General features: G+C 36.9%; 1 protein-coding gene across 1 annotated transcript; it reads right to left on the bottom strand.

Moving 5' to 3' along the window:
* Positions 1-752: 752 nt before the first annotated feature.
* LOC125870437 (uncharacterized) lies at positions 753-13,236 on the bottom strand. Its single transcript, XM_049550874.1, has 9 exons — positions 12,657-13,236; positions 9,339-9,524; positions 7,263-7,355; positions 3,680-3,862; positions 3,494-3,596; positions 3,225-3,410; positions 1,674-2,788; positions 1,108-1,508; positions 753-1,030 (listed from the first exon to the last, which is right to left on the bottom strand). The coding sequence occupies exons 1-9, from the start codon at positions 12,873-12,875 to the stop codon at positions 967-969; spliced, it is 2,550 nt and encodes an 849-aa protein (XP_049406831.1). The 5' UTR covers positions 12,876-13,236; the 3' UTR covers positions 753-966.
* Positions 13,237-13,493: the final 257 nt, after the last annotated feature.

Below are 13,493 nucleotides of genomic sequence, written 5' to 3'. Positions count from 1 at the left end.
AAGTCATAATTCAAAAATTGACTTGCATGTGTTACTTACCTTAATATTTGCATGAACTAAACCACAATTATATATTACTTTACCATACGTCTGCAGCTACCACTGCTACTACTACACATCTCAAATTCCAAATCCAAACGTTGTTGCTCGTGAGACCACCGTTACTACTTCCTCTAACCATATTCCTTTGATAATGTTAGATATGCACTCAAGATGACAGTCTCCTTACCAAAAAAAAAATAAAAAATGACAGAGTGTCGAATTGATAATGCGTTGACTCCATCAATAGACATTTTTAAAGATGCTTAAGAGCTTATTTCTGTAGACTAATAGCATGTACTTACCTTTTTGAAAACTCAACATGGTTCGAAGTGGCCAGTGAATGAACAAAATAAACTAAGATTTGAAAACGTTATTTTGAATGGTATGAAAGTTGAGATTCAACCTAAAAAAGTAATTGTCGGAAACTATTACTTGTAGCTTAATTACCAATTATAGATAATTTAGAAACTGAACCTCATTTGGAAGGGAAAATTTTCATGCTATGGAGTCTCAGAGGCTGTAAAATCAAAGAGAGAATATGTCTTCAAGCTTCATGATTTTTGACATAGAAGCAATCTTCTAAAACCGGAATAACTAAAGGATGTTTTCATTCCAACATCTCCATTCACTCCCTACCTGTTGTTACAAATGATGCACTTAACCAAAAGTCATCTTATGACAAGCCTACAACTTATAATCATGAGCACAGCTTCATAAAAGAACTTCTATGATTTTAACATCCTATACAATTGCAACACACATAAACACATCATCTGTAATATTGTACAAACACCTTGAACAAAGTTACACATTAAAAAACTAATGGTACATCATGTATTTGAAATCACAACGACCATGAGGCAGAAATGCCCAGATCATACTTCTTTTCTAGCAGAACACCAGGAGCATCTCCAGAACCCACATTCAGAAAGACAAAGGAGGGAAATCATCTTCATCTTTTAGATGGTATGATGACTTGAGGGTAACCCTGAATGTGTAAAAGCAAGCTTAGGAGTTTTGTGATTGAATACTGTAGGAGTTACTACTAATCAAAGTCGCTCATACCTATCAAGTTCCTTACTAAAAACAGAATTTGACCTCTGAAATGCTGGTATTGGAGATACAGGGCTGGACTGTTGAGTAGGAGAAGAAAAAGCTCTTTGTTGCCTACTCCTTTCGGAAATGCTTGTTCCCAAAGGCAGCACGCCAACAGAACCAAATTCAACCATTCCCTCGGTCGGTAGAACCATACCTGTCATGCTATGGTGTCCCCTCCTATGAGGGGATGATAAAGGGTGGACATTACTTTGATCAGCAGAAGATTCAGATTGCAGCTGCTCATGGAAACTTCTCTCAAATGTGTGCATCTCCGTGAAAGTTGCCCGGCCATTAGTTCTGGGAGAGCTCAATCCTGCCTGATGTCTACCCTTCACTATTGATGGCCTATAACCATGTGGAGGACGATTCTGCAAAAATTAAGCCATAAAGAACTTACCAAACAAGGAAGATATTTTAGCTCACAACAGAAAGAAATGTATGCATGGGACTGACACCCACATGTGCAATGACTATTGCATGTCAGCCCCATACATTTAAAATGTCAATAAACAACAGGTTGAACATGAGTATACCAAATTCGGGAAGTATGTCCCAGTTCCCCGTTGCTTTGGCATCTCTTCCAAGGCAGCATAAGGCATACTATGCATTAACATTGGATTTATGGGGTAAAATGCTTGACTTGGGATAACACCATTTGTACTCCCATGAGAAAACCCATTTGTTTTCATATATGACGGCTGCTGAGCAGCTTCCCATGAGTACTTCATGTGATATGGAGATGGTGGTGCTTGAGGTACAGGCAGAGCAGGAATATTCAAGGCATATTCATAAAACCAGTGCCCATACTGCAAATACTTGAGGTAATTATCATAGTCCCCACTTAGATCAGATAAAGCTTTTGAAGAAAGTTCAGCACCACTTGTTGACGCCAAATCCCAGTTCAAATGATCACCTCCAGAGTTTGGAATAGAAGAGATGGCTTCTTTAACATCCAAAACAGTCTGCTTCAAACCATGGACAGTAAAATCCTTTCCCTCATTAGTAGGCGGCGATGACCCAGATGAAACATTCTTCTCAGAGTTGCCAAACTGTTTCATATGGGAAATCTCATTTTTCATCTCCCTATTGTACACATGGGAGTCAGCAAAAAATAGATGAGGTGCATGATGAGGCATACCCCGAGTTAATTGGCACTTTTTACTACTTGAATCACCAAATTCAGGTCTATCTGTAGATATTGAAAGGCCATTCTCAATGGAGCTAGAAAGATCTACTGCATCACCAAAAAGACGGTAACCCAACGGGCTTCCCTTTCCATGCCTCTCTGCCATCAACGGCAGCATAGATTGATGTGCCTCTGTAGTGCCTTTCTGATGTCCATCTTCTCTGCAAGAAGATCCATCAGGATTGAGCTTACAAATTCCATGTGTTTCACCATCACTGGCAAAACTTAATTCAGATTTTCCCTGCTCTATTTGTGATGGATCAAAATTTGGAGCAGGCGAGGCAAGACAGAAATCATTGCTCGGATCTTGAACATCAGGCCTCTCTCCACTATCATGCCGATCCATAGTATTAGGGAAAAACTTATAAAGTTCCTCCACAATATTATCTTCGGATTGTAGAAGAATGCTTTCCAGCTTTCTAGCCCCATAATTGATGGCACTTCGTATCCGGTAGAAATTCCCTGCATAGCAGATAGACATGATAGAGCATATCACTCAATGGACAAGGAAAACAAGGTCTTGGATGACTTACTGGTTCAATGTCCAAATTCGCTTCCACAACCAAACCTATTCTTTTCTCTGAAGCTAGTTGTTGAAATGTCATAATCAGGAAATACTAGGAATTATCTGATTATAATTTTTCATTCTCAATTGGCAAAAAGAATAATCTGAACCCACTGGGTATAATCTGGTTTGACTATGATGCAAAACCACATTATGTGTGCAAAAAGTCTGATTAAATTAAACCTAATTTGAATCCTTTTAACCCTGCCCCGACAACTATGAAATACCACATGTCCAATGGTTTATGATACCAGCATAAAATACATTCATTATCATGAGCATTATATGGTAGTATCAAAGAGGATAGAGAATTAAGTTTAGGAGATATTATACCTTTACTGACACTTCGACCAAGATTATTACTTTCCTTTAGAGGATCAATTATGTTAAGATACTTGTGCTGAATTTTCCGGGAATTTAAATCACCGCCTTTAGAAGGCACTGAAAACCTTTCAAGACAATATCTAATGAAATCATTGCTGAGCAGTACATCACCACGATCATTTTCAGGCACCTCAACTGCATGATAGGAAACAAAATCATTGGAACCAAACAAAAGGTGACAGGATCAGGACAAACTGCAGCCAGAACATGTTTCTTACCAACATATTCCGGTAAAGAGGATATGCAAACAGGCCCAGTTAGACTAACATAATAGTTATCCCAATCGAACTTGCCGAAGTAGTCCAAAAACTTATATAGAACCTAGAATTCACCATATCAGTCATTAGGCTCACCAATATCAAATTGAAACCTGAAATATCATCAGTTATGCCAGGAGAACTCACGGCTAAGGGACCATCTAGTGTTGTATGAAAAAAATGAAAGATGTACAGAACCAAAGTTTCTAAGGCATAAGTAGAAAACAAGCCGTGATGAGCACCAAGAAGACGGCTTTCATAATAGCACCAAGTTTTTATCAAGATAATGCTGCGCTTAAATAGATGATCTTTTCCAATGAGGCGATCAACCTGTAAAGTAAGCAGAACCCAATAAGTGAATAAGTTCGCTTCCAATGTCACAAACAAAATGATCAAAGACATTTACAAAAACAAAAGTTGATCCAGAGTAATCTCATTCTCCTCTTTCTCATTCCAACCCCAGCCACCACCCCTGACGCCTTCCCGAAGGATGATCAAGAAAAGAACAAAGCTTCGGGTTATCAGAACATCAACATCTTTTCAATTCCAGTAGTCATGGTTTAATCAATTTATAATCATTTTAAACCTTGAAATAGTTTGTTTAAATTGAGCTCCCAAGATTTGACTATGGCAATGCTAGAGGTAGGGCAAAACTGGCTACTGTTGAAGGAGACGCTCATTAGCTATGTTGCTCAGACTCTTCAAAAATGTCAACGGGTGTGTGTCGGATTCACCAAAAGTAGTGTATTTTTGGAGAATCCGACATAGGTGCGGCATCAAAAGTGAAGAGTCTACCCAACTAAGCTCATTTGACAGAGATGAAAGTCGTACTTCCATAAACTCTAAAACGAAGAGGGGGATAGAGACATCATGATGGGGGAGATAAAGCACTCAAAGAGGCGTCGTGATTTTGGGTATTGTATGTGTATAAAAGTAGATGAGGTTAAAGGTGTTATTAGTAGGATGCGCAGGGGAAGAGCGACCAAGCCAGAGATACCAATAGAATTTTGGAGGAGCAGAGGCAGGGCATGTATCTAGTATTCAGTGTTTGACGTGGCTATTGAGAACTAATGAAATCAGATGGTTCTATTTCTCAATTCTTTCTGACTTGCTCCTACGAAACCAAGATGGGTTTTTGGGGTTAGCTCACCGTTGCGGGATCGCGACCATATATTATGATATGAATATACCACATCAATTTGTTATGTATGGATGATGTATGGAGTGGCTAACTACATTATTTAATAAAGTTTTTAAGATGGCGAAAATGTCGAAGGAGTGGAAGTGGATTACAATGATTCCGTTGTACAAGAACAAGGGTGACATTCATAGTTGCAACAACTATAGGGGTATAAAGCTACTAAGTCACACTATAAAAGTTTGGGAGAGGGTGGTGGAGTTGAGGGTGAGGAGGGGTGTGTCTATTCTCTAGAAACATTAGGTAAGAACACTGGAAGAGACTCGAAGCATTTTTCAGTTGTGATGAGGTTGCAATAAGGATCAACTCTTGGCTCGTTTTTGCTTGCTTTGGTGATAGATCAATTGACACGAAATATTTAAGGTGAGGTGCCATGGTGTATGTTATTTATAGATGACATAGTGCTGATGATGAGACCTGTGGTGGAGTTGACGCTAAATTGGTGTTTGGAAACAGTGCCTGGAGGCTAAAGGTTTCAGGTTGAGTACGACCAAAATAGAATATTTTGAATGCAAGTTCAGTGACGTAACGCCTGATGCTGACGTGGAAGTAAGTCTTGATTCACATGGCATCCAAACTTCAAGTATCTTGGGTCTATTATCCAATGAAATGGGAAATCACCCTTATCTCCAACTTATTTGTGGTTTTAAGGTGCTTTTGACTATTAAAAAAACTTATTTGGAGACCAAGGCGAGGGACGATGATATCACACATCGTATTGGTGCATGGTGGATCAAATAGAGGTTTGCATCTAGAGTATTATGTGATAAGAAGGTGCCACCAAAACTTAAATAGAAGTTTTAAAAAGTGGTGGTTAGACCAACTATGTTGTATGGGATGGAGTGTTGGTCAATCAAGTACTCTCACGTTCAGAAGATGAGGATGTTGCGGTGGATGTGAGGGCCTACTAGGGGCAAAAAGATTAGAAATGAAGATATCTAGGGCAAGGTAGGAGTGACATCAATGGAGAACAAGCTACGGGAAAGAGGTTGAGGTGTTTCGTACATATGAAGAAGAGATGCACGGATGCCCTAGTGCGGAGGTGTGAGAGGTTGGCTATGGATGGTTTCAAGAGAGGTAGAGGTAGGACGAAGAAGCAATATGACATAACACAGTTGTACCTTACCGAGGAAATAACATTAGATAGAAGGTTGTGGAAGACACGGATTGAGGTAGAAGGTAGTAGAGTGTAGTCGTAGTATTTCTCCTATGGTGATTGTCCCTAGATTTCAGGTATTATCTACCATCTCTCACACTATTTGTTGTACCTATGATGAGTCGGTGTTTTAGCGACTCAATTCGTCTATCTTCCGCATGAAAATGATGTCCTCAATGTCATTCTATGCCTTTTTTATAATGTTTCCTTATGTTTCAGATCATGGAGTCCTACGAGTACTTAATATGATATGGAAGGAAAAGCAGGCAAAAGAGGAAAGACATGAGCAAATTTTGAGTGAGACATCGCCTAATGGCATATCGCAAATCTGCCTGGAGTTTGTCGAAAGTAACAGTTCAATCCACTTCTGTGCATCGACGATCAACAACAGAAAAGACCACTCAGCGTATCGCTGAAGTGTTTTGACAAAGACAAAATGCATCGCCTGAAATTATAGTTGCCTGAAGGAAAAATCAATTGCACAAGACAAAACAGCAAGGTGAAAACCCAAGTCAGCGTATCGGCGAACGGTTTGGCGAGTCCAATAAAGATCGCCAAAATGGCTCCGAGGACAAATTTATGAATACTTTCTCTGAAGTATAAATACAATTGGAGGACAGAGAATGAGTACTTTTGCACTTTCTGAATTCTAAGAACATTCTCTGCAAACCCTTGGTAATTGAAAAAACTGTACTTGGGATTGGTGGAACATTCTTGTGATTCAATACGTTTGGCAAGAAGTACAGTGGGCACTCACACACGTGAAAAGGTCGAACAGAGTAGCACAAGTGTATAGGATGACTTTGGCTGGAACCATTTATTGCCTGAGGATGGAACACAACTACAGAATTTTAGACATATCATACGAGATGTGCATGGAAGAGGATCCCAACAAGACAGATTAGGTAGTAGATTACAACAACTCAATGAATATCCCTTGTATTGATGTAATAGGAGCGTAGGGATAGTTATTAGTATGTGATGCTTAGCAGAATTTGGGGCTTTATGTCCTAGCCTGCTGTTTTGATGTTTTGTAATGTTCACTTGGTAAATAAAATATTTACTTACCAAAAGAAAGTCCACAACCAGTGACATAGGAAAGAATTGATATAATTTTAATAACATATTAAATCAACTTATTAACTCTGAAAATGCAACTATTCAGCCCCATATTTTTCAAGATTGCAAAAACTATCTTTTAGTACTTGTATGTTGTACATTTAGCAGAACAAGACAGGCAAATAGACAACATGCCCAGAGTAATAGTTTACAACACAATCAATGCATATAGAGTGTATTGTTCAACAGTTCAACAGTTCAACAACCACCTTCTAATATTTAAAAGAGAAATAAGTTTCAGAAAAGATTACACCTACCTGCTCAAGAAAGCCGAGAGTACAAAGGCCACCTATTTGGTTTAAGGAAATATCAACAACTATGTTCTGCACAATGCATTTTACAAGCTTAACCTGTCATATGAGAGTAAAACGTCAGGGGTCACAGCTTTAGTATTAACAATAATACACTAAAAATATGAATTTGCTAGGAACAGGAGAATAAAGTTGGTGAGATGCATGTGTTCTTTTTTTTTTTGAGAAAAGGGTAACTTTGTATCCATAGAAAAAATTCATCATCCAAGAAATGATGAATTGGAAACTTACATCCCATAGTGTGATGGGCCCACCCCATACAGTTTATCAGATTACAAGTTTCCTAAGAACTCTACTACTTCTACCACCTCCCCCACCAAATCTTGTTTACACCAAAAAAATAGAACACTAATACAGTTTGTTTTAATCCTCTGACAAGTAATTATCTGTCCTTCAAAGCACCTAGTGTTTCTTTCCTTCCAGATGGACCACCAGATACATGATGCATGTGTAACATGAAGGGAATATGCAGGACATGATACTACACAGCAAATTTGCAGTAGAGCTTTGGGCATTGATATACTACTTTTTTTTTATAACTTGGTAATTCTCTGAAAGAGTGGCGGATGATGTGGCTAGTTGGAGGTAGAGAAATGGAGTCCGGGAAAGATACAAAAGGCAATCCTCTTTGCATGGTTCAAACAATTTAGGGAAAAAGGATCAGCCAAGAACTTAGGAGTGGAGAGACCAGTGTAGAAAGTCAACATTGTTCTTTTATTCCGTTTGTACTTTTGGTTTGAAGATCCCTTTTATATACCTAGTTGGTTGTACTTCAAAAACTTAAGACGTATTCATGTCTAAACGTGACATAGTCTTGGTGCTCTTCATAAAAAAGATCTTGATTTACCCCACCACCAACAAGAGGGGGAGAAGAACACTTGCTAGTCGAATAGGTTTCCCGAAAGCATAACTAGTAAATCCAGGTTACCAAGGCAACAGATGTATTTGGATTTCATCAAAAAAGAAACTCTAATCTTGCCAAATATGAGAACATTTATAGAAATATAAAATAAATAAAAACTATGCCAAATATGATGTTAGCTAAATTAGTAAAGGTAGCAATTTAATGTTTCCAGTGTGTTATGTGAAAAAGCAAAGGAGAGAGCGATCAAAGGATAGAAAAAGAAAAGAAAAGGAAAGGCAAAAATTATAAACCTAATGCAAGCACAGGAAATACAGCTCACATGATGATAAGTTATATCATGGGAATAAACATGGAAATCAAAGTTGAACTTGATGATTATGACAATTCAGATACTTCACTAAATCAGTCATTGATACAAACAACTAAAGTTCAGTTAACCTTGTTAAAGTATGTCACCATCTCATGTAAAAGCTTCAATTGTTAGAGAGCACACTTAAATTTACTTAATTGTGTTTTCAACACGCTCCCTCATGTGCATTCATGTGCGGGCATGATTCTTTTTTCAGGGGCCAAGCATCTGAAAATTCGTTTTAATAATGGATGGTGGTGAAACTCAAACCAAAGACCCCTGCCGGTTCTAATACCATGTTAAAGTATGTGACCATCTCATCCCGCAGTTAGAAAGAGCACACTTTAATTTACTAATGATGTATCAACAAACCTTATTTATTTCACAACTGACAACAACAGCCAACCTAGATTTTCCAGCTTTTTCAGTAAGAACATAATAGAAATAAAATCATTTTTGAGCAACACAATCAAAGAATTAGGCCTCTAGCAATCAAAGCCGAACGCTTGAGATTGCATGCGCCAACTAAAAGGTTTACTAATTTCCCAGAACAGGACTTTCAAAATTTCAACATTTAAGTACCAAGAACAAACCTTTTCTTTCCTTAAAAAGGGGGACACACCTCAAAATAAGATATTTTTCATAAGTAAAACATTACTAAAAGCTTAGAAAGTAAACCAACAACGTCAAACATGAAGACCAGATACCAGTCTTGCAAGATGCTTTGTGCCTGATAACACACCATCACATAAAATGGGACGGAGATAGTATAACATATTGAACAGTACAACTAAAATAAATTTAGCACCTCAGCACGAATCAACTGAACATCTTTTACAGCGAATTCTGCATCCTTATTTCGATCTTCTGCTTCAAGTGTAGACACCATATCATCAGCAAAAGCATCCTCAAAATCTTTTCCAACAAATGCAGTCAAATCAATATCTCCATCAGGAAGATAGGTCTTTAATGGGACAGAACCGTAAGGGAATACCTGAAATTGGTTCCAATAAAACATTTCATTTAAGATTTGGACTCAAAGCACAAAATTAACATTGACTGCAAATATAGAATATGAAAACATTAAGATTGTAGAAATACCTATCTGCAATCTTTGCATTTGGAAAAAAAAAAAACTCTAAACCAAAAACAAATTTGTCTTGAACTATCCTGTCTCCAACTGAGTAAAGGAAATGATTTATCATAAAATGTGTCAAAAGAGACTTACTGTTCTTTTATTTAAAAAAAAAAAAAAAGAGAATTACTGTTCTTTCACCAGTTTCCCCTAGCCCTAGCTGTCCTCTTCCCTCCACAGAAGTTGTTCCCCTTAAACCTGAACTAATATTATACTTCATGGAGACCAACTCTAAATAGACAAGCCACCATGTCACCATACCTCTAATTAACCATGCTATCATCAGCCATCAAAAGATATAGATAAATGGGCGTACATTAATAACATATTCGAAATGAAAGCAGTCACCTAACATGGTTAGAACAATGTTCATACTGCCTCACTATCTTCTTTTCGTTGACAAGTTGTGTATCTTCTCATCTAGGATTGGTCTGGAGGATTTCTAGTCTAATGAAACTTTCTTAATCATAGCAGTGCATTTGAAAGGAAGTTTTGCTATGGATAAACAATTTGGACACCTGAACCATGGATCTAGCACCATGCATGCACCAGCATAACCATAATTCACAGATGCATCAAATTAAAATTGTAGAAATACGAAGACCTGTCAAACCTTTGCATTTGAAAAAAGATAAAGAAAAACCCCAAATAAAAAAATAAAAAAATATGTCCCACTACCTCTAATTAACCATGGTACATCACCCAACAAAAGATATAGATATTCCATCTGAATTAAGAAAAAACTGTGACCTAAAAAATGCCCTAGGGCTTCAGTTCAATGATAATACACTAGTACGTGATGTAAAAGTTAGGTGCACGTTCCCTCCCATGGACCAAAAGTCGAGTAGTATGTAAGTGGAGAAGGGTAGAAGGACAGACCCATTATTCATCAAGCTCCAAACCGTGCTTCAGTTGGAATTTCTCAATGGTTTGTTGTATGACTAATTGCAACCTTATTCCCATTCCATAAATTGAAGTGATCTACCTATTAGAGGTAGTATTTTCATATAACTCTCCTACTCCTGTTGATCTTTCAGCCCCCACCGCCCCACCCCCTTCTCGTTAATACTTGACTTCACACCACCATTATTCTGTTCCTATGCTCAATAAGATATAGCAACGGCATCAACAATCAACAAGTAAGCAAAACCATGCCCTAAACATGATTATAATACACTGATTCAATAAATATAGAGCCTGTTTGGCCAAGCGTTTTTAGGTCAGAAGCACTTTTTTTTTCAAAAGCATTTTTTCCTTAAATTGTGGTGTTTGAGACAAACATACTAAACATTAATAACATATTTAAAATGGAAACAAGTCACTACGGTTAGAATATTATTGTTCATACTGCCCAGCTATCTTCTTTTTGTTGAGAAGTTGTGTATCTTGTAATCTAGGTTTAGTCCAAAGGCTTTCTACTCTAATTTTACTTTCTTAATTATAGTAGTGCATTTGAAAGGAAGTTTTATTATGGATAGATAATTTAGACACCTGAACCATGGATCTAGCACCATTTGAACCACGATTCACAGATGCACCTGCAAATTAAAATTGTGACCTCATCAAGTGATTCAATAGCGATTTTGGAATGCTAAATTTAGCAATTTAAATCATTATCCTCAAGTTTTACCATTTACAAACATCTTTTGGCTTTAACTACAAATCAAACCTTCAGAGAGATGTTACCCATCTTCTCTAAACAACTTTACCATTTTATACCTTAAATATTCCATCTAAATTGACTCAAAAAATAAAAAGATATATATATATATATATATTCCATCTAAATTAAGAAATGTGTAATCTAAATAATGCCCTAGGGCATTGGTTCAATGATCATAGCCTAGTGTATGATGTGAAAGTTAGGTGCACATTCCCTTCCATGGACCAAAAGTGCAGTATGTAAGTGGTGAAGGGTACAAGGACAGACCCATTATTCACCAAGTTCCAAACCATGCCTTGATGGTTTGTTGGAAAAATTGCAATCTTGTTCCCATTCCATAAATTGAAGTGATCTACCTATTAGGTATCACTGGCATATAAATCTCCTTCTCCTCTTGATATCTACACCCACTGCCCCGCCGTTTTTGTTAATACTTTGACTTCACTCCACCGTTATTCTGCTCCTATGTTCAATAAATTATAGCAACAGCATGGACAATCAACAAGTAAGTTTCTATGTAAGCAAAACTATGCCCTAAACCTGATCATAAATACACCGAGTCAATAAATATACCACTTAATGGATGAGCTGCACTGATCACTTACATAAACTAGAATTCAAACCAAACATTGTTTACCTTTGATTGATAAAGATCAACCAAACAACTAAATTTCAACTCTCTCTCAACATAATATAAATGCTGCACTCTAGCTTGATGTATAAGACTTCCTAGTATTAAGAACGTTCGAGTAAGATTTATTTCCAGCTAAAATAAATTTCACGTTAGAAAACCTACTACTCGAAAAACTGCAATAACTCTAAATTGTATAAGCCGAAGCAGTATTAATGACACTCAACTTACAAAGCCATGCTTAACCAAGTTTATCACCTTAGTTACTTGACATCCCTTCCCCAATGAACACAACATCCACGTAGACCTACTCGTATTAGTTCACAATCATGAAAATTCACTTCCATAAATTGCTTTTCAATCAATAATTCATGTAGAGTAGAGCTTGTTGTAGTGAGAATTCTTAATTCATGAGCTGTAGGTCATAATGCAGTAACTTAATAAACATTATAAACATGAGTAATTCAAACACGAGCTTAGGTGGATCTTGTATATAAGCAGCATGTGCACCTGCACCCACTATCTTTCAGTGGGAATTTAAGCAAGACAAGCAAATTGAACCATTAACATTAAGCTTATGCTTCTAAAACAAAAACATACTAAACAAAACTACTAAAGCTCCAACTTCTACCTCCAATAACCAAAACATTAAACACAAAAAAAAAAAAAAAAATGTATGTTAATTGAAACACTTTACCTCACAACGAAGTGAACCTCGGACCAAGTTCTGAACATATTCAATGACACTTCGTCTTCGGTTTTCCGATACGGTAGTGGGCTGAACTCTCCGAAGAATGTTCTGAGTGACTTTCTCAGCCACCGCCCACCTCTCAGGCCCAATATCAGAAACACTTAGGTTTGAAGGTATTTCTGGAGAAGACAACAAGAAGGACGGTGACTGTGATGGTACCAACATCTCCTGCTCCTCGACTGTACCGCCGTCGTTTGGTTCCCTAAATACACCCAAAAAATCACAAAAAAATTAAAACTTTGTTATTATCAATTTAATTATAAAACCCCAAATCATTATTTGATCAGAAACTCAGCTGAATTCAATGAAACAACAACTCAAAGTCCCAAAAAAAGAGTAAAGAATGAAAAAAGATTCTAACTTTTTACTCTGAAAAGGGGAATATGGGAGTGATGGAAGAAAGGGGAAAAGATTGAACAGAAAACAAATGCCAAAATGAAAGTTGAAATTTCCAAGAAAAATGAAACTCAAAAAACATGAATCAAGAAAGACTAATTTTTCAAAAACTGGGGATTTAGTGAGATTTTAGTAGTTGGTTTTTTTTTTGTCCCACAATCTGTTTTTTCTTTTAATTTAATTTAATTATTTCAACCAAAAACAAAAATGTTTTTTTAAATAGAATTTGCTTTAAAAATGTATTTCTCTAATTTGTAATAATATAATTTTTTTCTTTTTTTTTGGTGTGTGTTGGGGGTTGGGGTCTGGGAAGGAATTAGGTATTTGAGATAATGGTGTATTAATTTTATGGATAAATATACATTTACCATTCTTGATTTTTAGGCA

The sequence above is a fragment of the Solanum stenotomum genome, chromosome 7 (assembly GCF_019186545.1).
Source record: "Solanum stenotomum isolate F172 chromosome 7, ASM1918654v1, whole genome shotgun sequence".
Taxonomy (NCBI): domain Eukaryota; kingdom Viridiplantae; phylum Streptophyta; class Magnoliopsida; order Solanales; family Solanaceae; genus Solanum; species Solanum stenotomum.
This window is presented reverse-complemented; position numbering and strand designations above follow the sequence as displayed.

What these genes read in the sequence shown, in the direction of transcription:
- LOC125870437 (XM_049550874.1), bottom strand. Translation starts at nt 12,875, where the DNA reads ATGTTGGTACCATCACAGTCACCGTCCTTCTTGTTGTCTTCTCCAGAA. An exon ending in CTCTCGGCTTTCTTGAGCAG is followed by an intron (nt 3,863 to 7,262) that starts GTAGGTGTAATC and finishes CTTACTTTACAG; the next exon opens with GTTGATCGCCTCATTGGAAA. An exon ending in TGGTCGAAGTGTCAGTAAAG is followed by an intron (nt 2,789 to 3,224) that starts GTATAATATCTC and finishes TCTGCTATGCAG; the next exon opens with GGAATTTCTACCGGATACGA.